The following is a 23,482-nucleotide window of genomic DNA, read 5'->3' on the forward strand; positions in this document are numbered from 1 at the left end:
AGCCTTATAGGCCCCGCCTCAATCCCCCTCCAAGGATGGTGCCATGACGTGCGCTGGCCCAGGGCACTCGAGGCAGGTCGCGTCTCAGCCGCCAATGATCAGCAGCCAAAACTTGGAACAGACAGATGACATCGCCCAAGAGGTGCAAAGAACATGGCGAGAGCCAGAATTGAAGTGAATTGCTGGCGGAGGATCTGGTAACGCTCGTTTGCTAGTCACTGCGATAGATAGTGGTGTGATGGGATGATGCTGCGAGGCGGCTTGTGGAGGCAGAGCGGACGGCTTTCGAACGTCAGGCCGGCATCTGGGCAAATCGTACTAACTCTATACGGCAAAGCTTACCGTTCCCACCACGCTTCCCCGGTGCCTTCACGATGCACGAGCAGAACAATCGGCCACTTGCTCATCTCACCTACTAGTATTCAAATCATGAGCGCAGCAAAGGAATGAGAATAAGCGAGGCATGAAACTCCAGGGTTAGTTTTGGCCACACAAGACGAATCGATTCCCTAGAGAACAGGTTATGCGGTTGGAGAATAGTTCTGCGAATATCCAACGTCTACAGGGAGCTAAATTGGGTTATCATGGTATTTCAGGAGATTCTACTATCAAGAGTGTTCAGCAAGGAGCTCCCAACGGCCCCTTCTTGAGACCTGTAGGAAGCCACATCCGAACGATATGCCGATAGCTCATACCCCGTCCTGACGTTCTCATCTTCCAATTCTTCTTCTTCTCCTGTCGTTTCGAAGTCCAGATCCACGTAATAGTATACCCAATAGGAGCAAAACACGAACATGGTACCCGCTATGGCGCTGACCGTCAGGTACATAACCGCTATCTGTGCGCACTTAGTCGCCATTTCAAGCAAGAGAAGGAGGAGAGGACGGACATTGCAGCCGGCATTCCAGGCGCCCTCACGGCGTATGAGAGGAGTGCAGACCAAGATTGTCAGCCCGGCAAGGAACGCGCATACGGAGTACGCCATAAACATCATCGGACACTGCCAGGTAAAGACCATTTTCATCCGGGGCTTCCATCCATCCGATGTCCGAGACAGCAGTATTGGCACGTACCGCTGGATGGCGTTATGATATCGAGAAGTTTTGGCAGGGGAAGGGAGCGGGCCGAGAATGTGCAACACGGTGGCTTGTGAGGCGGAGAGTAGTATGCCCAATATTGATAGGACGAGACTACCGTGCCAGAAGCCGTGCGTGAGCCAGTATGCTTCTTCGATGGTGATCCAGGAAAATGCGCCGATTACGGCTGCGGCAAGGATCGCACACTTCGTATCACACTGTTAGGGTTGTGCGTATGAACGCTCCGACTAGGCTGAGCAGTGCTTACGGAGATGGAAATGAACTGCAACTCGGTGAGTTTCCTCGCCCTCCAACGTGAGATGGCACGAAGCAGTTTTGGCGACTCTTGAGATTCGGTGGCGAGAGTAGCGATCCTCTTGAGCGGTCCGATGGCGTTGAACTGGTAGATGCGGTAGTAGGGTAGCGTCGCGATGCGTATCAGTAGCCCGTAAAGAAGCATGAAGAATGTCTTTGGAAGAAGATGAATATTAGTCGACCAATGGCTACGAATGTCGCGATACAGCGTACATTCGGGTCCGTCAAAACGTCTCAACCAAGGTTCAGGGGCGTGCAGCCCTCGACCTCGACTGATACTGTTCCGTCGGACGCGCAAGGACACGCGCAAAGAAGCTTACACGCTGAAGGCACTTACCTTGGCATGCTTCAGCACCAGCCGCAACGACCTCCATAGTAGCTCAAGGCTGAGTGACATAATGAGAACAGGAAAGGTTCAAGGCGGCAGGACCTTAAGCATCTGCTCTGCTGTGGCTGCTTGCAGCGAGCGCCATTCTTCTGACATCGGGTGATCATAGACGAGGTTGGGAAGAGGCTGAAAGAAAAGAAGAGCAGGGCGTCGTCGCTTCAATTTTCCCGATTTGGCTCTCGGCCATGCGCACTTCGAGCTCGTCGCTTGCTCGCATGATGAGGCGCGCTGGCAATGGCTCAGCCTACCAGCGTGGCGTATCCCATGACCGATCTCAGAGATAAGCGGAGGCTGTGAATACTTCTGCCAAGAAGGCTGTGGACTGAACACTCCCGCGCCTTCTTGCAAGGCGTCCGACAAGCGCATTGACACGTAGTATACGGATGCTCGGGAGCCTGAGTCGGCCAGGACGTCAAGATGCATCCCAAGCTGCAGGGGCTATTGTACAGAAGGGTGAAAAAACGGTATAGAGATTATACATTAACACGAAGTTCTAGAGCAACAAGTCCAAGCGTGCCTCCTGCACTCGTCGCTTGCGGGATAAGCAGAGTCCGCCTCATGCCTACCTGAGCCATAACTGCTCTTTCGATACGTCCACTCCATCGCCAGCTCTCTCTTCAACTCAGCGCGAAGAGCTTGGATGGACTCAACTCGTAACATCCATTAGGAATCCCTTATTGAGCCCCAGCTCCCCTCTGGTACTTCCAAATGTCAACTGCTGGCTGCCTAGCATCGCCGTTCAGGTCGTCGCTGGCATGGACTCTTTCCCAGTGCTCGTCGAAATCTTCCCGGTAACCAAAACGGCGGTTGCAGGTATGGTGTACGCAACGGTATTGTGCACCTATTGCGTAGCGTTCCCATCGGGATCCATCCTCGGCTCGCTTTCGCCTCCGCCTTGCAAGCTCCCTTGCACATTCCTCGAGCCGTTTACTATTCTCCATGCGGGCGATCCATCGGAAGAAGCGGTTCTCGATAGTTTCAAGGGTGTCACGGCCCGGATGCTTGGTGAAGAAGCCATTGGGTTTCCACTCGTCTAGCTCAACATTTATCCCTGCCTCGTCGTTGATGCGAAAATAAAAGGGAAGATTTTCACGGGCTACCTGTTTCGCTACGATCTTTGGGTCTGTTGCCCGGTTGAAGCCCCCTTTCACTCTGTGAAGAAAGCCTCGCCTCGTAGAATCATCGTCAGCCCTCGCTGTCCCCACACTAACGATGACGCCAACGTTTGGCTTCCCGTGGAGTTCTTCAATTTCTTCGATTCCGACCAACGTAGGATTATTTGTATGGCCAAAACCGCCGTCGGAGAAGTAGATTGTTCTAGGTCCGTGGTGATTGTCAAGGATGAGCTTCAGTTCTGAGAAGTAGAACGGCGCTGCGGTTGCGGCTCGTGCGACTTGCCATATCTGGTAGCTGTCGGCGTCGCCGTAGTTCTTTCCCTGCATTTGTGTCCCAGTATCGCGTCGGATCGGAATTTTGTTGTTGTTGTTCTTCTTGTCGTAATTGTCGTATGAGCGGATCAGGTGAAACGTATCCGAGCTCATTTCGCCGTTTGGTCCCTTAGTCCGCTTCATCGTGGTGACAAATCTGAGCGACGGTCAGTACAAAACGAACAGCTTTTGCGAAAAGCCATGAGCATAGGGTCCGCATGCGTATTGCTCAACGAACTGAGCTTTGACAAGCAGGTGTACGAACGTCTTACAAGTGCCAGGAATAGTTGGAAACGTCACTAAGGCGGTACGTTGGTTCTCATCCCTTCCGCAGCGCCTGGATGTCACGTCTCTGAGTGCTTTCTCCATCGCTATTGAGCTGTATTTCGGCCACGGAGCAATACCGGTGTTACGCTCCGATATAAAACGTGGTTTGCCAAAGATCATATGGCTCATCGTCTGATATTCGTTCAAGCAGTCTTGCACTGTCATTCGGAATCGGCTCAGCATGATTGCTATGAGGCTATGGCTTGTTAGCATAGAGCCCACAACAAGCAGTGTTGATGTTCTCATGCCTTCCGGTAGAGGAGCCGCATATCATATCGAAGTAATGACATGGTAGGAATTTTCGAGCATGACCCAACGCAGTGTGGCGAGAACAGCCATCGCTCTCCGCAAAGTCCAAGTTCGCCTTTTCCTCAGCGTCGTATGGGGGTTGAGTAACATTATCCGGGAATTCCTGGGGCCAAAAACTGTGGAATTCCTTCTGAGTAGCTGGAGCTTGACGCTGCTCCTCTTCTGCGATGTCTTCCATCAACCTCTTCAAGACCAGGAGTGTCCAGTAGCCACGAATGCCTCCGCCATCTATAAGTTATTAGCGAGAAGGTTTGCAATTAATGTATAGGGATAAGACGCACCGAGACTAAGCAAGTTGCGTTGGCTCCACACATCGTCGTCGCGCGGTAGAGTCCAGTCATCCAACCCAGTCCCCACACGCACGGGGCGTTTGCCCTCAGGCGGGCTGTCTGGCCAAAGAGGAGGGCCGGGGTTACTTGAGGAAGACATGCGAAACAAGCGATAAAGGCCGACCAAATTGCATGACAATGGGTCATCTGTCTCAGCTCCACTGCGTTTCACGAATGGGACTTATATAAGTGGACGAGGCAAGCGCCGTGAGACTGCCAGCTGAGTATCCTTCCCAATGAGCAGTCTATAGAGCCTCAATACCGTCGCCATCACGCGTGAACCAGTGGCTGGGTTCTCAACTCCGCCCAAACAGGCTTTGATCCCACGTCGTCCCTCAGAGACTAGCCAATGAGCGGATATCATCCAGCCGTGAACGTGTTTTGCTGAGTGATAAGCGCTGCTAAAAAAATCGTTCGAAGGTAAGCTTTCTGCGCGAGATATCTCGTTGCGGAGGAACCCGAGACGGCCCAGAAAAGAAAACGTGAGAGAAGGCTGAAGCCAGAAGGGCCAGATGTGCTGATTCGCTAGCCATCGTTATGACTTATCATGCAGGATTGATGCATCGTTGCGCATAGTGTGTTGGTTTTTCCCATGTATTGGATACATCGTTTGTGGCGGTCTCGCGTGCCTCAAAAATCAGGACATCCGCCGCTGTTGGCGCTCCGGCGGATAGAGTGATCTCAGCCTTGTCGGACGAGGGAAACACAACATCCCAGGAGCTGTAATTATGCAGAGCAGCTACTTAGTCTTCAAAGTGACGTTGATGTGCGTCCCTTAATTTTGTACTGTCTTTATACCGTTCTGGCGTAGGGGACCGGTCACAGCTCAACGACCGGTAAGTCCTTCAGCCTCACCGGACCTACGGCGCCTGATCGACCTCGTCTAACCGAAGGGTGCCTCGAGAGTGTCTGGACTTTTCGTGGCGCCGTAATTTGGGGCAGCTGGCGTCTGAAACCGGAAAGGAATGTCGTCTCTGCCACCACAATAACACGCCACGATAATCTGCCCACCGACATTGGGTAGAGAATAACGCTCAGCGCCTACCTCACCCTTTGATATACGACAAGCCGAGAATGCAGTGGCCGCGTATTTAGACTCACCCTGCCCCTCCTTGAGTTTCTACCCTCACCACCGAACTTCCAACGTATCATAAGAATCTTGACTCTTGGTGCCGAACCGCATCAGGCCTTACCCTAACGCATTCTTTCCCCATCGGAGCTCATCTACTCGCGACCGTCACCCAACCACTCCTACGTGTCACCCATGCAAGCTGAAAATACTCGAGGACTCGAACGAGTTCTCTCTCCAAATCTCGGTTCCAAAAGTCCCAAAAAGGGGCGAGGGAGCTGGGATCGCGTTGTGGTTTACAACGCTGAAACCGGGAACGTGGATATCCGCAAAAGACAGGAAGTCGACAAAGGTGAGTGAAAGACGAGAAACCGGAAGAGCGGCGCTGGCTGACAAAGAGCCTAGAGAAATCAGCATACGAGCAACTCAAGCTTCCAAAGAGGAAGAAGCAAGTCTCTTTGTTTGTTGCGCAGGATAAGGAGAATAAGTTCAAGACGGAGGACGAGTCGCAGGAGAATAAGGACGTGTTCCTCGCAAGGTTGAATTTTGACAACCTTGGGTTGACGAACAGAACCTTGTTCCATCTTGGTTGCCTTTCCACATTATACGTATCTTCTCCACGGAGCGGTGTTGGTTCTGTTCACTCAAGTGCGGCGAGCGCAACTAGCGTCTGTTGAGGGTTATAGTCCGATGCCTCTTTCGCCGGCATCGCCAGTTTTCGATGAAAGTATCCTTGCCGCAGGTTTCATGATATCAACGAATCTCAACTCCGGAATAGTGCTTAGGGATATAGCTTTTGTGAATATATGAACGGCTGCACACGTAGAGAGAACAGCTCCGCTTGGGTATAGGGTATTGCGTTTGCCCCGGAGGCAGGGTGCCAGGGATAGTTGAGAATGTGTGGCGGGGGAATTTGCCGTTTTCTTTTTTCTCGTAATCTGCGATTTTGCTCACGAGGACGAGCGCGATGAGGAGAGTGGCGCCGAGGTGTCTACGCGTGTCAGCGCATACTCAGCTTTGGATGGGTGTGTGAGACCATTGTTGCCTGTATCAGTGTGGGGTGTCCACTAAGCTGTAGCCCTTCGAGCGAGGGCTGAATGGTCGTGAAAGCGTGGGCCGCGTCTGGATAGGGAAGATACACCTACTGCACAGCCTCACTGATACAAGCCTCATTTCGTAACACCGGAAGGCAGACTCGAAGCGGCCTCATCGACAACAAGCAAGAGGCGCTCACTCGCAGGTTATGTGCGACACTGTCCAAGATAGAGAGGATCCCCCGATCGAGGCTTCCCCAACATTATCTAGCGAGTTTGCCTTGCACCGTCTTGACCCCAACAGTAGATAGCCAGCCATTATCTCTTCCCCGTTCTACAGCCTGAAAACACAGCTCTGGCTGCATGACATAGACTTACTCTCTAGAGACGAAAAGCAAAAGCTTTGAAATAGCAAGGCTGGCTGGTTCGATTGCGGACGCGCTGTAGAGTTGACGTTGCGGACGGCGGCTTTGTATCTGTAAGGGATGCATGAGAGCCACTGTGAATATACAAAGGAAGCAGACTTACTAGTTGGTTGGCCCGGTCCAATCTCCAGCCGCAAACATCTCCATGCGCGCGTTTCTCTCTTCCTGCACATTTCTAGTTGGGAATAGGAGCCATGTTCCCTATTATTTTCCGCTCCATCGCGTTACTCCTAGACCACAGATACGTCTTCCACACCTCAGTTTATCTTGACATAGGAGCGAAAAGATTGATCCGCTCTTTTCATAGACAGTTCGTCATGTTATCGTCGAGATCCGAAAGGCCTCAATCATGTATTGAGCGAGGATATCAGCCTGTTCTGGTTCATTCATGAGCTATATGTACCCAAAAACAGGGTAGACGAACCTAGCTACCTCGGCACGTGACTATCATATTGTGCGATTCATGGTACATGCAGATGATGGAGGGACGAGACGGTTTTCCAGGTGACTCTTCCCAGAAGATCGTATTCTTATGGTGCGTTCGGTCGACTTGCTTGGGTAAGGCGATGCTCGCTACCACGCTAAAGCTGGTGACTCGAACTCAACAAGGGCTTGTGGCTGTCGCACCCGTCCTTCGCCGCACTAGAGTCGATTCACTTCATTCTTGTAGCTTTCGTCACAGTGCGGACCGTGGGACGGTTTTGTGTTGCCTGGTATTGGCGATGACTCAGAATCTGGACCAACGAATGTAGGGCTCCCTTTCACGTATGAGTCGAACACGAAGAGTCACAGTCTTTGGTCCCATATTTACTGTCTTGGCACGGGATGCGAAGTGCGATGGAACGCTCACTTCGACCTATATAGAGCCGTGCATGCGGGTCTTCTCCAACCCACCACAGCAAAGTCAAATCCTCTCGCTTCTCGGCTCGGAATCGCAACAGCCCCCTTGAACGGAAGCGCATCTTGACGAGACATCTCTGCCACGCATAGCGACAAGGAACGAAGCCCCGAATCCCGTACCCAGCGCACTCTGCCAAACTTCAAGACTCCCAATGTCTACCGACAACTCCAACAAGGCCGAAACCGCCGTCGCATACGCAGCCTTGATCCTAGCCGACGAGGGCATCGAAATTAACCCGGAGAAACTCCAAGCTCTTCTGAAAGCCGCCAACATCGAGGACGTCGAACCGATCTGGACCACGCTCTTCGCCAAAGCGCTCCAGGGTAAGGACGTCAAGGACATCCTTACCACCGTCTCGACCTCCACGCCGGAGGTCGGACAGCAACAGCCTCCGGTGGAGAATGGAGAAAAGGATGAGAAGCCCGAGGAGGACGGACCGAAGGAAGGTGATGACGGAGACGGCGACAGCGATATGGAGGGTGGAATGTTCGATCTCTTCGGTTAAGATCGGGTATGAAGTGATGGAAAGGAGGAGTGTGGGAGTTTTGAGATCTTAAGATAGTTTGACTATGCAAGAAGATCTTTCTCCCATGTTGAGTGCTCGAGATGTGATGCGGAGTGCCCATACAGATGCGTCGTCATGAACGGAACGGGAATATTAAATCGCCAGCTCTCCAGCTCCGCAGACTCATTCATACGGATCGGTGGTCCCCCTTCGCAGTCTTCTTCTCCTCCCGAATTGGCGCCTCCTGTTCTCTCCTTCCATTGATGACGTACCAGGACGCGAAGGCGGCGAAAAAGCCGACGTTCGCACGATAGGTGTATTTTAACAGGGTATTAATCTTAGCCTTCGATATAGGGTCCATGACGAAGCAACTTTCAGATAATGAGGATGATGGAGACTCTGTTAGTCGTGTGTAGAGCGTCTAGTTTCTAGGCGTGTGCCTGGGCGGTTTCCTCAACCTTTATGCGCTTGGACCTAAACAGACATAGCGGCTTGGCATTGGATTACGTCATGCCACCAGCAGATCAATTCAGGTTCGTTCTTCAGTCGCAGCGCCTCTGCACATCCACTTCTTTTCGTCAGTTCTCCTCTAGCCTCACGCGCCGCCCCTTCTCTCCTTCCTCCTAGGGAGTTTCGGCCCGGCCCACTTTCGCTAGAAGCAACCTCCAGCTCGTGACGCTCCCCTGACAGAACAATGCGGGTCACGCATCCATGAGCGTGGAGATTACTTAGTCCGAGGCATCGCAGAATCAGAGATTAACATCTTGACGGGAAGCGGTTCCTCCCATTTCATTCCAAGAAAGCCTTTGTGCCGACTTCTACTGACGATCCGCGAAATACTCTTAGACAGTGAGACTGCTCTTGACGACTAGATGTCCTAAGAGGCGGAATCATCCAACCATGGGCTATCTACCGAGTGCGGATTTCTCCGCGAGCCAGAGCAGTCGGAGGAACTGGGATTGCGATATTGTCCGCCTCTGGAATAATGCAGGTTTCGGCGTAATAAAGTTTATCGATTTGACCTTGACAAAAATACAGCTCATGCATACCCTCGGCAATTCGCCAGTCTGATGAGACCGCGCTATCCGTTTCCTCGTCGCCATAGCGCAACTGGAGTGGTTGTAGCAGAAAGATCCGATCGCGATCCCAGTTACACCACATCTTGAGTAACGACAAAACTTTGTGGGCGTTCTCGTGGACGCTGTCATCCATCGAGTAGCCAACCTTCGGACGGTTCACATGCGATCCATCTGGCGCTCGTGGACCGCGTGTAGATCCCAGGGTTAGCGGGCCGCTTCGCATACCGAACATGAAGAGGCATCGGCTGAATTGTGCCGTGACCCACCTGCCACGCTCAGGACCCTCGATCTGCTCAGAGAACGATCGTTCGAGGCAGATCTAGCGTGAACTGTAAGTCAGTGCATCCGGAAGTCACGCTTGGACAGGCCTGGACTAGGACTCCGAAATGTTGCATTCCTGGCCGGAAAGAGAGGGGAAGGTCGATTGCTCGCTCAAAGTCTATGTACCACGTTGTATTCCTTCGTGACCTTTATGTCATGCGTTCCCAGATCTCTGACCCTCTCGCTTGACTTGCCACCATCTTCCAGCGACACAAACGCATTCACCTGTCCCCCTGACTTTCCCACCCAGTGCGCCGGGTTCAAATTCGACGTTGAGGATCCGCTACTGCTCGATCGGAACTTCAGCCTTCGGAGGCCTGTGCTCTCTTTAGGCATATGTCGACGCTCGTCTCGCCAAATGCGGTGGAATGGTGTCAGAGTGGGAATCGAGCACGCGATAATGCCGACGGCAATTTCCAGAGGCGAGAAGAGCATGCGGCCCCAAGCCGCACCGATCGGGTCGGTTTTGATGTCCGCGAAGAACGGGAAGACGCAGTCCATCCGAAGGATGCCACAGATTGTGCAGCTGCGAAGTGTTAGCGAACTTTGCGCGGAAGGTAAAAAGATATCGTACAAACTCCCGAGCAGGAACAGTCCCGCAGTCGAAACCTTCCTCCGTGTGGACAAGTGCATGTCGTACACTGCCGGAATCGCGATACCCATAACCAGCGCGTTGAACGCGACGTGGAGAGACCCGATAACAATGCAATTATTTTTGTTCGTCAAGGTGCACGAACCCGGAGGATGGCAATGTATGGCCCACGCGACCACAGCGTAGACGTACCAAGCCGCCACAAGTACCATCATAACGAAGCACGCGGACCGAGCGAATTGACGAGAGTCGTAAATGCGGGTATAGAATTGAAGCAGCGAGAGTTGGACGGCGGTAACGGAGGTAGCCCAGCAGATGTCGACCGCAAATTGTGTCTTCGAAATTAGTTAGTCGGCCGTGTTCCTTCAGCACGTCGAGGTCCCTACCCTCAACCAGTATCTCAGCCCAATGTGGTTGAACTTCTCCTCCACGTAGTCGGAAGACATCCCCTGGCCGTCGACGAGGACAAGAACGACGATAATAGCGACAACGAGAACGCTCATGATCTGCCAGAATCAGCATTGCGGCCCGAGGCGCAGGGAGCGTTTTCACTTACAAGGCCCGCCAAACACAAGAGATCCTCCACCAGGGTATTAATCCGCTTCGACTGCCTCGCATGCCATCGTGCTGCTACCACAACTGCTGCCAAAGCGAGAAAGATGGGTGGTATCACAAGCAGAATGATCTGCTTCTGGTTGACGACGTCGAAACGGCGTTTCGAGAGGTACACCATGGTGCAACACGCCCGGCTCTCATAACATAGCGACGAAAACTAGCGACAATTATAGCGAAGGAAGGGAGCGAGCTGCAGGTAGATGAGGGAGCTGGATAAGAAAGGCTTCGACCCCTCGTGGCTGAACTGGGAACAGTGTCAAGACGGCCCATTAAGAGCAGGAACGTGTGCTGCGGCTCGTGTTACCAGGGTCGCAGCCCGTAAGCATCCACGAGTGCTGCGCGGAGCTCGGAAACCATATCATCGGGTGGCATGTCTGGCAAGGTCGCTGATTTGCTGGTTGTTGTGCAAGGTCTCACTGCATATATACCCTTGTCGCCAACACCCAATGAGCGCGAACCAACACTCTATCTCCAGCATGGGGCTGATGCATAAGATTTAGCATTTGGTTACGCGGATGCGGAATAGAGTAGGGGCCAAGCCGAAGAAGAAAACTGGAAATTATGCGTCCTTGTTGGAGAATTGGGCTAACTTCATGTCATGATTCTCGCCTTGTCAGGTACGCTCTTTGTTCGCCCAAACGTACCCACGAAACATCGAGAGAGCACCGAGATCATGCGATAACCGCCACGAAAACCACCTCAAGCCTTCCCAGCGCCAGCCCGTAAGCGAGAGCATGTGGAGGCGCCTCGTCGGAAGCCCGACCATACTCCGCTTTAGGTTGAGCCGGCTTCTCGAGGCTCACTCCGCTCGTCAGTCCTACCGACAGAGCCCGATATCCGCTGGCCACAAGGACGAAAGGGCTAAGTGCTCGTCGTCAAAAGGCGCCAAATCAGGAGCAGTCCTTTCTGCAAGGTGTTTTTCAGCTCTTGACGAGGGCTGCATGGCTGCCTAGGTGCGCAAGCCTCCTGTTACCCGGATCCTCGTCGACAACTGTGAATAGTAGACCTAGCGATTTTTGCTTACTTAATAACTTGTGAGTCCTCCCCCTGAATGCTCCCATTGACAGCGGAAGTTCCGATGAGAATATTCCCTGGACCGATCATTGCCAGACTTCGCACCCAGAGTATACGATCATCGGCTTGGGGAGCCTAGCGTGACGTGCTGACATGCATTCATGCACGTCGCAGGGAATACTGGGGCCAGATTGTACTGCATGTACAGCTAAGACGGGTAAAGTTCCGATGGGACACAGTTCTCCCGTCTTTGAAGGTTTGTAGCTGTTGCACTGAGTCTTCTAAGGGTCAGCCACGCCTGTGTGAGTTGGTCTGTACGCAGTCAGCATTGGCTCCTCATTTTCAGCCTCAGACCACGATTACGGTGCCCTGTACGCGCATGTCACTGCAGGATTTCCCGTCTTCCCCATCCCACGTTCCTTTTGCCGGTGGGGCCGGAATAGAAACGGTCTTGATCCTTCCGACCTTCCTGCATGATGTCGGAGGCACGGTCGGAGGACGCGGATCTTTGATGCGCTCGCGACACAGGCCGAAGGAATAAGATTCCGATAATCCAGCAGAGTGATGCTCAGTTTAGAAATTGTTATCCTAGGCGCCGTGATTGGATGCCTTCGCGCGGAGGACTCTCCTACAAGCCCACGTTCATGCGTGCCACCTTTGCATCACAGCATTGCCCCATTATTTCTTTGTAGCAATTGTTTCAAAGTTTCCGCTGGGTGGGGACCGCCACCAACTTGAAAGCTGAGTCTCGGTAGCTGCGATCGTGCCAACGAAGGAAAGAGGCGGCCATTCATGAATCGAACGAGGAGCCAGAGTGGCAAGACTTCCGACCCCTTCATTCCGGCGCCTCCTTCTCAAATAAGAACGAGGATGTTGTCGAGGATACGGACCCTTCAATCGAGCTTCGCCTGGTCACTGGGGCCTTGTGCCTCTGCACCACTGCGGCGTAGTCGCGCATGATCAAGACGTAGCGAATCGGCGGCAACTGTCCAACATCTCCAAAAACGCGTGCTGCCGCACAAAGCAGACTCGACCTGGTCCTCGGAACCTATCCTTTTCCTTTCGTGTTTACGTTGGTATGAAAAAAAGTGGTCCTGGAGGAGTTCCCGCTTCCACGCGCTCCATGCCTCGTCGCATGTCACTCGCCTATCCGGATGACTATCTCTTGCCGGGATAGGTTAATGCCTAGTACACCGATCGCGGATCTCGAAACGCAATGTTAGACTAATGGTCGATGGCGCTGTGGCTGCCTCAGTGTTTAGCCGCGGCTCTAAAGAATTTCACATGCCAGCCACGGATGCATATTCAGCCTGATGGACCACGGAAATTCTGATAGGGACCTATTCAAGTTTCGGCTTCACAACCCGAAGCATGCAAGATTGCAACATTCCCAGTTTCGAGGATGCCGGCCGCATGGCGAAACTTTGAAGAAGAAACGCGGTCGATATGGCAGAGTCTGGAATCGCTGGCGTGTTAGTTCCTGTGCGCTCAGTATCAGGACCACCTGTTCGCATTTTCGTTTCAACACGCCAATGAAACAAACTACGCTTTACCGAGCGGGTAGAGTGCTCAAAGATACGGATCATGTTGAGATGTACCCTCGGAGCAAACTGGAGGTTTCTAAGATACTGGAACAGTACAGAAGATTCGTTGATGGTTTCTACGGGCTTTGAGTGTAAGGTGCCTGTGTTAATGACTCAGGAAGCCTCTTCCCCTTGTGAATCATCACGCTTGTTTCGGGGCTCCAACGTTAACGGGATGTCGCACTTTCCACTTTGTCCGACGTTATAGACGAATGCACTACTCCGGCCTTTTACGGGTCCCTGAAGGTGCTCGGGGATTCCGAAATCATACTACGCGACTATTTTGGTAGTCACCGTCATCATGCTAACGATCAGGTGGGTAGACATCGGCACATCGAGGCTTTGCAGCATGACAAGCAGGTACAGGGCCGGCTTTCGGCCTTTCCACTTCACGCGTCGTTATCGTTAGACCTTTTACGCGGAACTGCCTGGAGCTACAGTTGGGAAGTCTCCAAAGTGGAAGATAATAGGCCGCGGGTGTCTAATGTGGGTTCTTGCAGAGTGAGGCATTGATGGAAAAGGTCATAGTTCTTTCAATCGTCTCCATCGCAGAGAAATGTGTTTGGATTAGAACGTGAGTCTGTGATACCCTAGCTGAACCACACATTCGTACTTTTCCAGTTCACATATTGAGGCCCAATCTTCTTTAGGTCGCCCACACCCAAGTTCGCAGCGTCAATCGCAACCTCGTGCTTCAGCATCTCAATCACCCTCTTCACTCCATCGACTCCATACACGTTACTGAACATAAACGGCCTCCCGACACCTACAGCCCTCACCCCCAACGCGAGCAGTTTAAGCACGTCCGCACCATAGCGCACCCCGCCATCCGCATACACTTCGACCTGCTTGAAAATTTCCGGCGCCTCGTTGTGGATCTCTAGGGCAACTTCGAGAGAAGAGGGCGTGGTGTCGAGCTGGCGACCTCCGTGGTTCGAAATCATGAATGCCTTGACTCCGTTCTGCACTGCGAGACGCGCATCATCGACCGTCTGAATTCCTTTTGGGATTATTGGCAGCGACGTCATGTTACTGAGCTTGTGGTAGAGATTCCAGGTCAGGTAACTGTAGCTAGAGTCTGCAGAGCCTACGCCGTAGCGTTTGGCACGGTGCCTGTTTCCGTCGGCTGCGGAGTCCACGGTGAGAATGATGGCTTTGGATCCAGTTGCCTCGATGCGAGAGAAGAGCTGGAGGGTTTCTGTATCGTTTTCCGTGAGATACACCTGCTGAAAGAGGACTTGCGAACTGTTTCCCTTCGCTGCAGCGATTTCCTCAACGCTCTTCGTCGCGTATAGTGCAGGCATGTAGAGGATGTTTCCGGCAGCAGCGCCTTTAACGAGGTTAAGCTCAGCATCAGGGTGAGCATATCCAGCTCGAGCACATGGCGAGATAAAGAATGGTGCCGAGAAGTCGTGGCCGAGAATCGTGGTTGGTAAGGTACTCTCGATATTCGTTATATCGACCATGACACGGGGCCGCAGACGAAACCGCTGGAACACTTCCAGGTTGTTGCGATACGACCATTCTCCGGCTGCTCCATTCCGATAGTAGGTATACGACGAGGTGTTCATCTTGCGGCGGGCTGCCCACTCGAAGTCCGGTAACCCGACCAGTGAGTCGAGATCTGGGAGCGTCCCATTTGCTATCGCTCCCAGCGCTTCGTCGATGCTACATGAAGGGTTAGCTTGAGATACAAATCAGAGCGCGCGAGTGTAACTACCCCGTGTCTGGCTCGTTGAGGAAGGGACGTGCCGCGAATGCCACGGAAGCGAGCGGAAGAAGAGGGAAGCGCATATTGAAGGAGCGACTGAAGTGGGCTATCAATTCTGGGGGGTGGAATATTTTTTCTTTGCGAACAGCACTTTAAAGTTAAAGCCTGACTATCGCGCTCAAATATGAGTTGTCGCCGTACCCGGTCACGACTCCTTGCTAGAGACGTTGCACAGGAGTGGGATTCACTTCACGTCACTCCCTTCAAAGCGGTATAATAAATGCTATTATTTTCTGGAGGACCATCCAATATAAGACTATGGAGAGTTAGCTGCAGTAAATAAATTATAGTCGATTGAGGTACCGCAGGGGTGCTCGGCCCAATGCAGTTCATGGCGAGTTGGCAAAGTCTCTAGCTTCTCAAAAACGAACCACTCGTGATCGAGCAGTTGCTTGAGGCCCATCGATGTGTTATCCCATTGGGTAAATGTAGATTGGCCCAAGCTGCCGAGGAGTCTAGGCGTCGTAAGGCCGAACACCAAGATTCGTTTCATGAAATTCATAGAATTCTTGGAAACAAGGGTCTGCTTGGTAGATTCGGTGGATCTCTCGCAACCTCAAATTTCCGATATCTAGCACTCCAGGTCAGTTTACCATGTAACAACCACATGGCTGAACGCGTGACGTAAGAAGAGAGAAGTAAGGCGCTATATTCTCGTCAAGTATTTTGCGGGTGGTTTTTCTCTTGGCCGTCTTCATCATACCAGCATTGCGCCACCCTCCGCAGCCTTACAAACGTCCTCCAGAATCTTCTTCCCAACCAGCCCAACCTTCGTTATTTGAGTCGAAGGAAGGAATGAGAGAAACGAATGACCGACGAAAAGAGCGACTGGAATGCTAAATTGGCTGAGGATGATTAACAGCAGGGAACCCCGAGGAATACTAATAAAACTCCATGGAAACTCTCCATGGATGCCAAGAAAAAATGCGACCCTTTGCTCTACCCCTTCCCATAGAGCAAAGGCGATGGATACGAACGGTGAACCTGGTCACTGGATAGTGCGCTAACGGAAGTGTTAGGCAAGTCGCTTGTAGAGGCATTCCCATCGATATTTGCGCAGTGATGGAGACCTACACAGAATGACTTGTAGGTTACAAGATTCGAAGGAGCTAAAGGATAGGCTATCGTTAGTGGTGGAAGGATGCACAAACGAACGGAGTTGCTGAGCCTCATGAGAAGGCAGTTCTGCGTGACGGATCATGCGTCAGGCCTAATTTTATCGAAGTGTAAGTAGTGAAGAGATAATGGGGTTCCTCTCTAGACCGTAGATCGAGCCGCGAGTTTTCTTAGCCCATAATCTCGAACCGCCGACCACAAAAGGTAATGGGGTACCCTTACGCTAGTGTAGCAACGATGAATTCGTGCATTGATGTGATGAATTGATGCTTTCTCGTTACTGGATATATAGTATAATACTCTACAAAAGCAGAAGGTGATCGTGATCCTTTTGCTCCTGAATTTTTGCGTGCTGAGAGGAGGCTACGAGGGCGGACGAAATGCATAGGCGGGATGATGAATCCTCCGCGACTCGAGGTGGCGGTCTAAGCATAGTCCCAGCAGAGCGGGCTACGCCTTTCGTTCGTGGGTGTATGATATTGAGAGCGACAGGTGACGCGACGCGTTCCGGATACCTAGGTAGCTTGGAAGTCATATCGGGCGAGAACAGCTCGGCTTCTGGTGGATCTGAACGACCCGTCTGAGCAACAATGCTGTGGCAAAGATCTACGACGGATGAGTCGGGCGAACCCGAAACGGCCCGCCCCGTGTTGGTGACACTAGGTGCCGCAATAATCAGTGTTGCATTAGCTAAGCAAAGCATTTTTCTTCACAGCCCCGGAAGAGAAAACTGAGCCTTTTCGGATGAGGTAAGCGGACCATCAAAATACCGCCGCGCCATACAAACACCCATACAATAAGGGTTTTTTTGTGGTTTCTAGGTTAGAAATATATAGAAATTAGACTTAAAGCTTTATATTTGTATAGAGGGGCGTATACAGGCTTGTTTTCTAGTGTTGTAGTTTACAATTAAGTTACTAGAGCCTTAATTTTACGCGTTTCTCGCCGTCGCGCGCTACCTAGCCACAACGCCAGGGCAACTTAATAATTTGGCGCTGTATTTCGTCCTAAGTAATCTTACTCTACTTATCTTGCAGCAGGTTCTTAACTTCTTGTATAGTGTTGCACTTAGAGAGGCGCTCTTTAGCCTGTTCTTTGAGAATGTTAAATACGCTCTTAATAACGCTAAGGTCGCAGGAATTAGGTAGGTGACCTAGTAGAGGTAGCCTATGCTCCTGCCTATATATAGCTAGCAGAGAGGCGCTGTTTTTATTGCCGTAAGAGGGATTGCTGTCCTCTACGATATACTAGGTGTATTGTTGCTCCTAGGGGAGGTAGCCGCGCAGCTTGTTCGATCGCGATTAGAGGTATTAAAAGGCGTCTCTATACTAGGGCAGTATTTTCTCGACGTAGTAGGAAGCTCTTATAGAGTTACCTAGCTTTTTTACCTCTAGCTTCTAAGGCAGAGATGCCTCCTACTTAGCAACTCTGCAATTGTACTTATTCTTAGTCTTAGTTGTTAGCTAACGCCGTAGCTTTAGCGGCTTTTTTATAGGCTTAACGTTGTTGTATTCGTCGTTGTAAAACAATAGACTGTTAGCCTTTATGTACTAGTTAACCCACGCCGTAAAGTAGACCTAATTACCTTGTTTCCCCTCTTGTGTAACTATATTACTATCCTTGTATTAGGTGCCTTCTTCTCGCAGTATATTAGGGTGGTGGAGGTCGCTAGGGTCGCAGTAAGCCTCGTCGCAAAATAAGACGCCGTTCTAGAAGCCCTCTAAGAGCTTATATTAGTAGGTAGCGCCGTAGGTTTAGCGCTTTAAGGCTTGCGCGGAGGTAATCTTTTTGGACGTAGCTGCCCTGTAAATACCAGCGTTTCTTCTTGTACGTAAGGCATTGCGTAGGCAGCGTACAGAGGCCTGTATTTTATAGTGTTTCCGCTGTACATTAAGCTTCTAATTGCGTACTAGGTTGACCTGTTTATCGCGACTTAGCAAGGTAGAGAGAGTCTTATCAGAGACCGCAGGAGCCGGGCCTTGTTTAGTGCCCTTTTCTTCCTGTCTTATGTCTCTTAGCTCTCTTCTTCTATATGCGATATCCCTGTATTGCTGCCTCTTCTGTAGCTATTGTTTTGCCGTGCTAGGTGGAATATTAAGTGTTTCCGTCACCTCTAACACCTTCTGCCCCGCATCCTTCCAGCAATTGTACGCCTTAAAAAATCGCGACTTCCGTATAGTATTAGCGTAGAATTGTCCCTGGCGGTTCGTAGGGGTACTAGGGCGTACGCGCGTTATTTTTTTATGTATATATTAGGCGTGGTGGTGGTGTAATAGCTGTACAAAAAAGTGGTGTTGATGTTTGTGTGGAGGTGTTAACGTTAATTACCTTATCCGAAAAGGCTCAGTTTTCTCTGCTGGGGCTGTGCTTTATAAAAAGCTGCGTAACGTTTAAAAAGTAATAGAAAGAGCTTTTAATTGTAATATCTGCTAAGCTTTTTAGCATAGGCTTTTACTTTTCTTATAATATTAATAGATAAGGGGGAATTTTGCTTACTGTAAATATCATAGCACCTACCCAGTTAATGGACTACAGGCCAGTTGTTCTAAATCCTACGTAGACTTTAGCCCCCGAGAATGCACAGTCCAGGCTGTAGACGCGGGAATCGTATATAAAGACGTCGCAACGTCTAGGGTAAGCACAGGATAGCCTCCACATTTCATCGAAGCCTTTTAACCTCGGGCTACACAAAGATTCTATCTTTGTTGTCGTCATGTCTGCATTCAGATACCTCATGAATGATTGTGCTGGAGGTGAGTTGTCAGTTCCCTACAGCTAGGAGCCGGGAGTCTAACTTCTGCAGACATTGGAAACCGGAACGGAGCCGAATATGCCAACGACAAGAAGCACACCATCGCAGTGAACTGTGCCGACGAGAGAGATCATATCAATACAGAGGATCACAGCAACGGGGACAACTGCTGCATTGATGGAGAGAGCCCCATCTATGCAGAACATTGTCCCAGTGGAGAGAACCATATCAATGGGGGCAACCGTGTCAGCGGTGAGAAGATTCCCAACAGGGATAGTAATCTTGACGGCGAGGAGATTCCCGGCAGGAACAACCATACTCACCGCAAGGAGCTTCCCAACGGCGAGGCGCTTTTCAACGGGCAGAAGCACATTGACGGTGACGGCAACCAGACCAACAGCAAGGCGTTCCCCAACAGCAAGAACCACACCGACGGAAAGAGTCATACCAGTACTCTTCCCCCAAGCCCCTCCCCAACTGTCAAAGCAGCCGCTAGCCCCAAGCAAGGCGACAACAACCTCTTCTGGGCTCGCGAGCTCTCCAACCTACCGCGCCCGCCCCCACGTAGCATCATCGCGAAGACGACGGCCCCCAGAGGCCGCCCGTCCAACGCCCGCCACGTCATTTCCACAGTGCTGGACCGCGAGCTGACCCGCGGCGTGCACAGCACGAGCGCACACCTCGGTGTTACGCCGGCGGCCCTCGCGTTCACCGGGTTGGGTATCATGCTCGAGCGGACTCTGGAGGCAGATGACGACTTCTTCGTTGCCCTGGTGGTACAACCCGATCCTTCTCGCACGGGTACGCCGTTTCTGCCCGTAAGACTCCGGCCGAGTGCGCAGGAGAGGGTGGTCGACGTCGTGCGCAGGGTACATGCCAAGCTGGAGTTGGTCATGCAACACGCAGACGGTGTCGTGCTTCCGCTGCTGGACCAGAGCACCGGGCCTGGACATAGTTGGCGGGAGTGTATGCCTGCTGCCTTCAGCTACGAGGTCCTTCCCGGAAGGATGATGCCGGGACGTCCTCGGCGCTCGATCGCCGGTGCGACGTCGTTGCTGGCTGCTGATGACGAGGTGGCGGCCGCAGTCGATTTGCGGCTGCACATCGCTGAATCTCAGGACAACGGGTGTGCATACCTCACGCTGACAGTCCCGGAGGCTCTGTACACGCATTATGATGCGGAGTCCCTTGCAGGCAGATACTCCCAGGTCGTCCGTGCGATACAAGGAGACGTTTCGCTAAAGGTGCAAGACTGCCCCTTGTTCGACTTTGCGGAAGGCCGACGTGCGATACACTGGGGAAGAGGTCCGAGAGTCAAGTTTGATGAGTGGCCTGCTACCCTCTTGCACAAGATCGATGAAGTGGCAGGTAGCATGTCGGGAAACATTGCAGTGAAGGACAGCCAAGGGAACCAGCTCACTTACGCCGAACTGCTCCAGCATATTGGAACCATCGCCGCTGCCTTGCTGCAGTGCAATCTGAGCAATGGGGACCGCGTAGCAGTGTATTGCGAGCCGAGCATCGATTCGCTGTGCTCGCTGCTCGCCATCACGCGAATCGGATGCATCTACGTCCCGCTCGATCTGCGTAATCCAGTGGAACGACTAGCGTCTATCGTCGAAGACTGCGATCCTTCAGTTATTCTTTTCCATGGCTTGACTGTACAGAGTGTGGCTGGTGTAACGCAGCCTGGCATTCAGCTCCTCAACATAGCGACGCTCCCTCAGGGAAACCTCGATAGCGCTCCTCCACCCACCACGAGCACATCCCGCGACCCTGCCTTCGTGCTCTATACCAGCGGCTCCACCGGCCGCCCAAAGGGCGTGCTCCTAAGCCATGGCAACTTCCTTGGCCAGATCGCAGCGGTGCACAGAGAGTTTGGCCTTGAACGGGAGCGCGTGCTGCAGCAAAGCTCGCTTGGTTTCGATACCTCATTGCACCAGATATTCGTGGCCTTGACGACCGGCGGCACAGTCATTATTGCCAGACGGGATATCCGCGGTGATCCAGTGAAGCTTTCCGAGCTGATGGTAGCAGAGCGCGTCACTTTCACCGTTGGCGTGCCATCAGAATATTCGGTTCTCCTGCGGTACGGCAATGCGCAGCTCAGGGAATGCCGCGATTGGAGATACGCTGTGAGCGGCGGCGAGCGTATGACTGTCGCGCTGAAGCAGGAGTTCCGTGCGCTGGGTGATTTTGGCCCGATCTTGCTGAGCTGCTATGGCCCGACCGAGGTCGCGCTGGCATCGTCCTTTGGCGTCCTTTCATATTCTAACCCGGAACTAGGCGCAGACGATGAGAACAGCCCTGTGGGCTTCACTCTGCCGAACTACAGCGTGTACGTGCTTGATGAGGAGATGAGGCCTGTCACTACGGGTTTTCCGGGCGAAGTGTACATTGGAGGAATTGGAGTCGCCTGCGGATATCTGCATAACGAGAAACTTTCCAAGGAAAGATTCGTTCCGGATCCCTTTGCCGATGAACAAGATGCTGAGCGGGGCTGGACCCTAATGTATAGGACGGGTGATAAAGGTCGACTACTCCCGGACGGGGCTTTATCATTCTTGGGCCGCATCGATGGCGACTCCCAAATCAAGCTTCGAGGTATTCGAATCGAGCTGGAGGAAGTCGCCAATGTCATCGTTGCGGCTTCGGAGGGCATTCTTCATCAAGCTGCCGTGGTGGTTAAGGGATCATCCGAACACCAGTACTTGGTGTCGTTCGTGACATTCTCTCCGGACCGCCTGCCCGACGATACCCCAACTTATCTCCAGGGGCTCCTCAATTCGCTCCCTCTGCCGATATACATGCGGCCAGTGGCGTTGCTTCAGCTAGACAAGATGCCCATGAACGTCAACGGGAAGCTTGACAGGCGCGCACTGAGCTCGCAACCCATCGCGGAGTTTCAGCAGGACAAGGCGGTCGACGACGAAAATGCTGGGCCAACTGAGAGGCGCTTGGAAAGGATATGGCAAGAGGTGATTGGGTCCGGATCCCATTCGCAAGACGCTTTCCGAATCGCCTTGGACTCGGATTTCTTCCAGGTTGGCGGGAACTCGCTCACGCTGGTCGAGCTGCAAAAGCGGATATCCGATGCTTTTGGGAAGACCATCAGATACCCTGATCTGTTCTTCGTAAGCGTTCTGCGGGACATGGCAGCCAGAATCGATGGCAAAGATAGCGCTACTCCGTCTCCTGCAATCGACTGGACACACGAGATCGAAGCGTGCCTTAGTCGAGTCAAGAGGAAGCAGGTACTTCTCACCGGCGCGACGGGGTTTCTGGGAAGCCATCTGCTCCGCCGACTCATCGAAAGCCCGCACGTATCAAAAATCCACGCTGTCGCGGTGCGACACCACCACCTTGTTAATCAACAGAACGGATCAACACCTCAGCTCGCAGGCGTCTTGTCGCCAAAGCTCCAGATATGGTCTGGCGACCTCAAACTCCCTGCTCTAGGCATGTCTGCCGACACGATGGCCCATCTAGCCAACACGGTGGACGTTGTCATCCACAACGGCGCCGACGTGTCGTTTCTGAAATCCTATCAGTCCCTCCAAGGCCCAAACGTCGGCGCGACAATTGAGCTCTGCCACCTTGCGCTCAAACGCCACATCCCCTTCCACTTCGTCTCCTCAGCCGGCGTCTTGCGCCTCGCGCACGATCTGGAAGCCGTCGGGGAGATCTCCATGGCGGCATATCCGCCCCCACGCGACGGCTCTGAAGGATACCTAGCGTCGAAATGGGCCAGCGAGCAGATTCTCGAGCGAGCGGCCAAGCAGATGGGCTTGTGCGTCCATATTCATCGGCCCACTAGCGTTGTGGGCGAAGGCGTCCCCGAAACAGATGTCATGGCTAATCTGCTACGTTTCTCCCGCACCATGAAAGCCGTGCCGGTATTCCCCGGCGCGCATGGCGTCTTCGACATGGTGCGAGTGGAGGATGTAGTCGACGGCATCCTGCAGGAGGCACTAGGTACTACTGTGCAGCCGAAATGTAACGGCGCCGACCGAAGCGAGTGCGAGGGTTTATTAGGGGATGTGGGTCCAGTCTGTTGGACCCATCACGCCGGTGCAAACCACATACCGGTGGATGGTCTGGCCGATTATCTGCAGAACCAACAACAAGATGCGTTCCGGGAAGTAAGTTTGAAGGATTGGGTGGCAGAAGCCGTGGCGCTCGGCCTGAATGAGAAGGTGGCTTCGGTTCTGAACACGCCTGAAGCAGCGCGTGGACATGGGGTGACGATTCCCCGCCTGCTGCGGAGTAAGCGTCAGGGCCCTTCGGAGAAAGGGGACGAAACCGGACCAGATTGCAAGAACTCACCTTGATTGAAAAGGATTGGAAGTGGGCTAGTAAAGGGTTTTGTTTTGTTCTTTGCAGGGCGAAGATCAAAAAATCTACAGTTCTTCTATTGGAGTTTTTTTTGGTTTTCCTGCAATAGTAAGTAAGAAGAACCTAGACCGCTATGTTTATGCGAGGAGCTGGCGGAGATGCCAGTTCTCGTTTGGTAGAAGTTGCTCAACCAGCCTTT

At 52.5% G+C, this 23,482-nt stretch overlaps 7 protein-coding genes across 7 annotated transcripts; 3 read left to right on the forward strand and 4 right to left on the reverse strand.

Moving 5' to 3' along the window:
• Positions 1-712: 712 nt before the first annotated feature.
• Positions 713-1,566, reverse strand: BU26DRAFT_393026 (uncharacterized protein; the record flags this gene model as incomplete). Its single annotated transcript, XM_033822721.1, has 3 exons — positions 713-838; positions 890-1,282; positions 1,345-1,566. Coding segments are annotated over 3 exons (741 nt in total), but the record flags the coding sequence as incomplete, so codon positions are not given.
• Positions 1,567-2,453: 887 nt separating this feature from the next.
• On the reverse strand, positions 2,454-4,271 carry BU26DRAFT_565404 (FabD/lysophospholipase-like protein; the record flags this gene model as incomplete). Its single annotated transcript, XM_033833394.1, has 4 exons — positions 2,454-3,363; positions 3,445-3,729; positions 3,851-4,070; positions 4,124-4,271. 4 exons carry the CDS (start codon positions 4,269-4,271, stop codon positions 2,454-2,456), a joined length of 1,563 nt encoding a protein of 520 aa, XP_033682988.1.
• A 1,041-nt stretch (positions 4,272-5,312) lies between these two features.
• Positions 5,313-5,953, forward strand: BU26DRAFT_551405 (uncharacterized protein). Its single transcript, XM_033832100.1, has 2 exons — positions 5,313-5,592; positions 5,646-5,953. The coding sequence occupies exons 1-2, from the start codon at positions 5,436-5,438 to the stop codon at positions 5,915-5,917; spliced, it is 429 nt and encodes a 142-aa protein (XP_033682989.1). The 5' UTR covers positions 5,313-5,435; the 3' UTR covers positions 5,918-5,953.
• A 1,532-nt stretch (positions 5,954-7,485) lies between these two features.
• Positions 7,486-8,522, forward strand: BU26DRAFT_519771 (uncharacterized protein). Its single transcript, XM_033829140.1, has one exon. The coding sequence runs from the start codon at positions 7,752-7,754 to the stop codon at positions 8,103-8,105; it is 354 nt and encodes a 117-aa protein (XP_033682990.1). The 5' UTR covers positions 7,486-7,751; the 3' UTR covers positions 8,106-8,522.
• An 830-nt stretch (positions 8,523-9,352) lies between these two features.
• BU26DRAFT_519773 (uncharacterized protein) lies at positions 9,353-10,961 on the reverse strand. Its single transcript, XM_033829141.1, has 4 exons — positions 10,654-10,961; positions 10,484-10,603; positions 10,080-10,432; positions 9,353-10,031 (listed from the first exon to the last, which is right to left on the reverse strand). Exons 1-4 carry the CDS (start codon positions 10,828-10,830, stop codon positions 9,617-9,619), a joined length of 1,065 nt encoding a protein of 354 aa, XP_033682991.1. The 5' UTR covers positions 10,831-10,961; the 3' UTR covers positions 9,353-9,616.
• Positions 10,962-13,899: 2,938 nt separating this feature from the next.
• On the reverse strand, positions 13,900-15,103 carry BU26DRAFT_595814 (S-2-hydroxy-acid oxidase; the record flags this gene model as incomplete). Its single annotated transcript, XM_033834953.1, has 2 exons — positions 13,900-14,977; positions 15,030-15,103. 2 exons carry the CDS (start codon positions 15,101-15,103, stop codon positions 13,900-13,902), a joined length of 1,152 nt encoding a protein of 383 aa, XP_033682992.1.
• A 3,806-nt stretch (positions 15,104-18,909) lies between these two features.
• BU26DRAFT_605537 (acetyl-CoA synthetase-like protein) lies at positions 18,910-23,279 on the forward strand (the record flags this gene model as incomplete). The annotated part of the gene is made up of 2 exons (XM_033835598.1): positions 18,910-18,949; positions 19,000-23,279. The coding sequence occupies 2 exons, from the start codon at positions 18,910-18,912 to the stop codon at positions 23,277-23,279; spliced, it is 4,320 nt and encodes a 1,439-aa protein (XP_033682993.1).
• Between the last annotated feature and the right edge of the window lie 203 nt (positions 23,280-23,482).

The sequence above is a fragment of the Trematosphaeria pertusa genome (assembly GCF_010094035.1).
Source record: "Trematosphaeria pertusa strain CBS 122368 unplaced genomic scaffold BU26scaffold_8, whole genome shotgun sequence".
In the NCBI taxonomy this organism is placed as follows: domain Eukaryota; kingdom Fungi; phylum Ascomycota; class Dothideomycetes; order Pleosporales; family Trematosphaeriaceae; genus Trematosphaeria; species Trematosphaeria pertusa.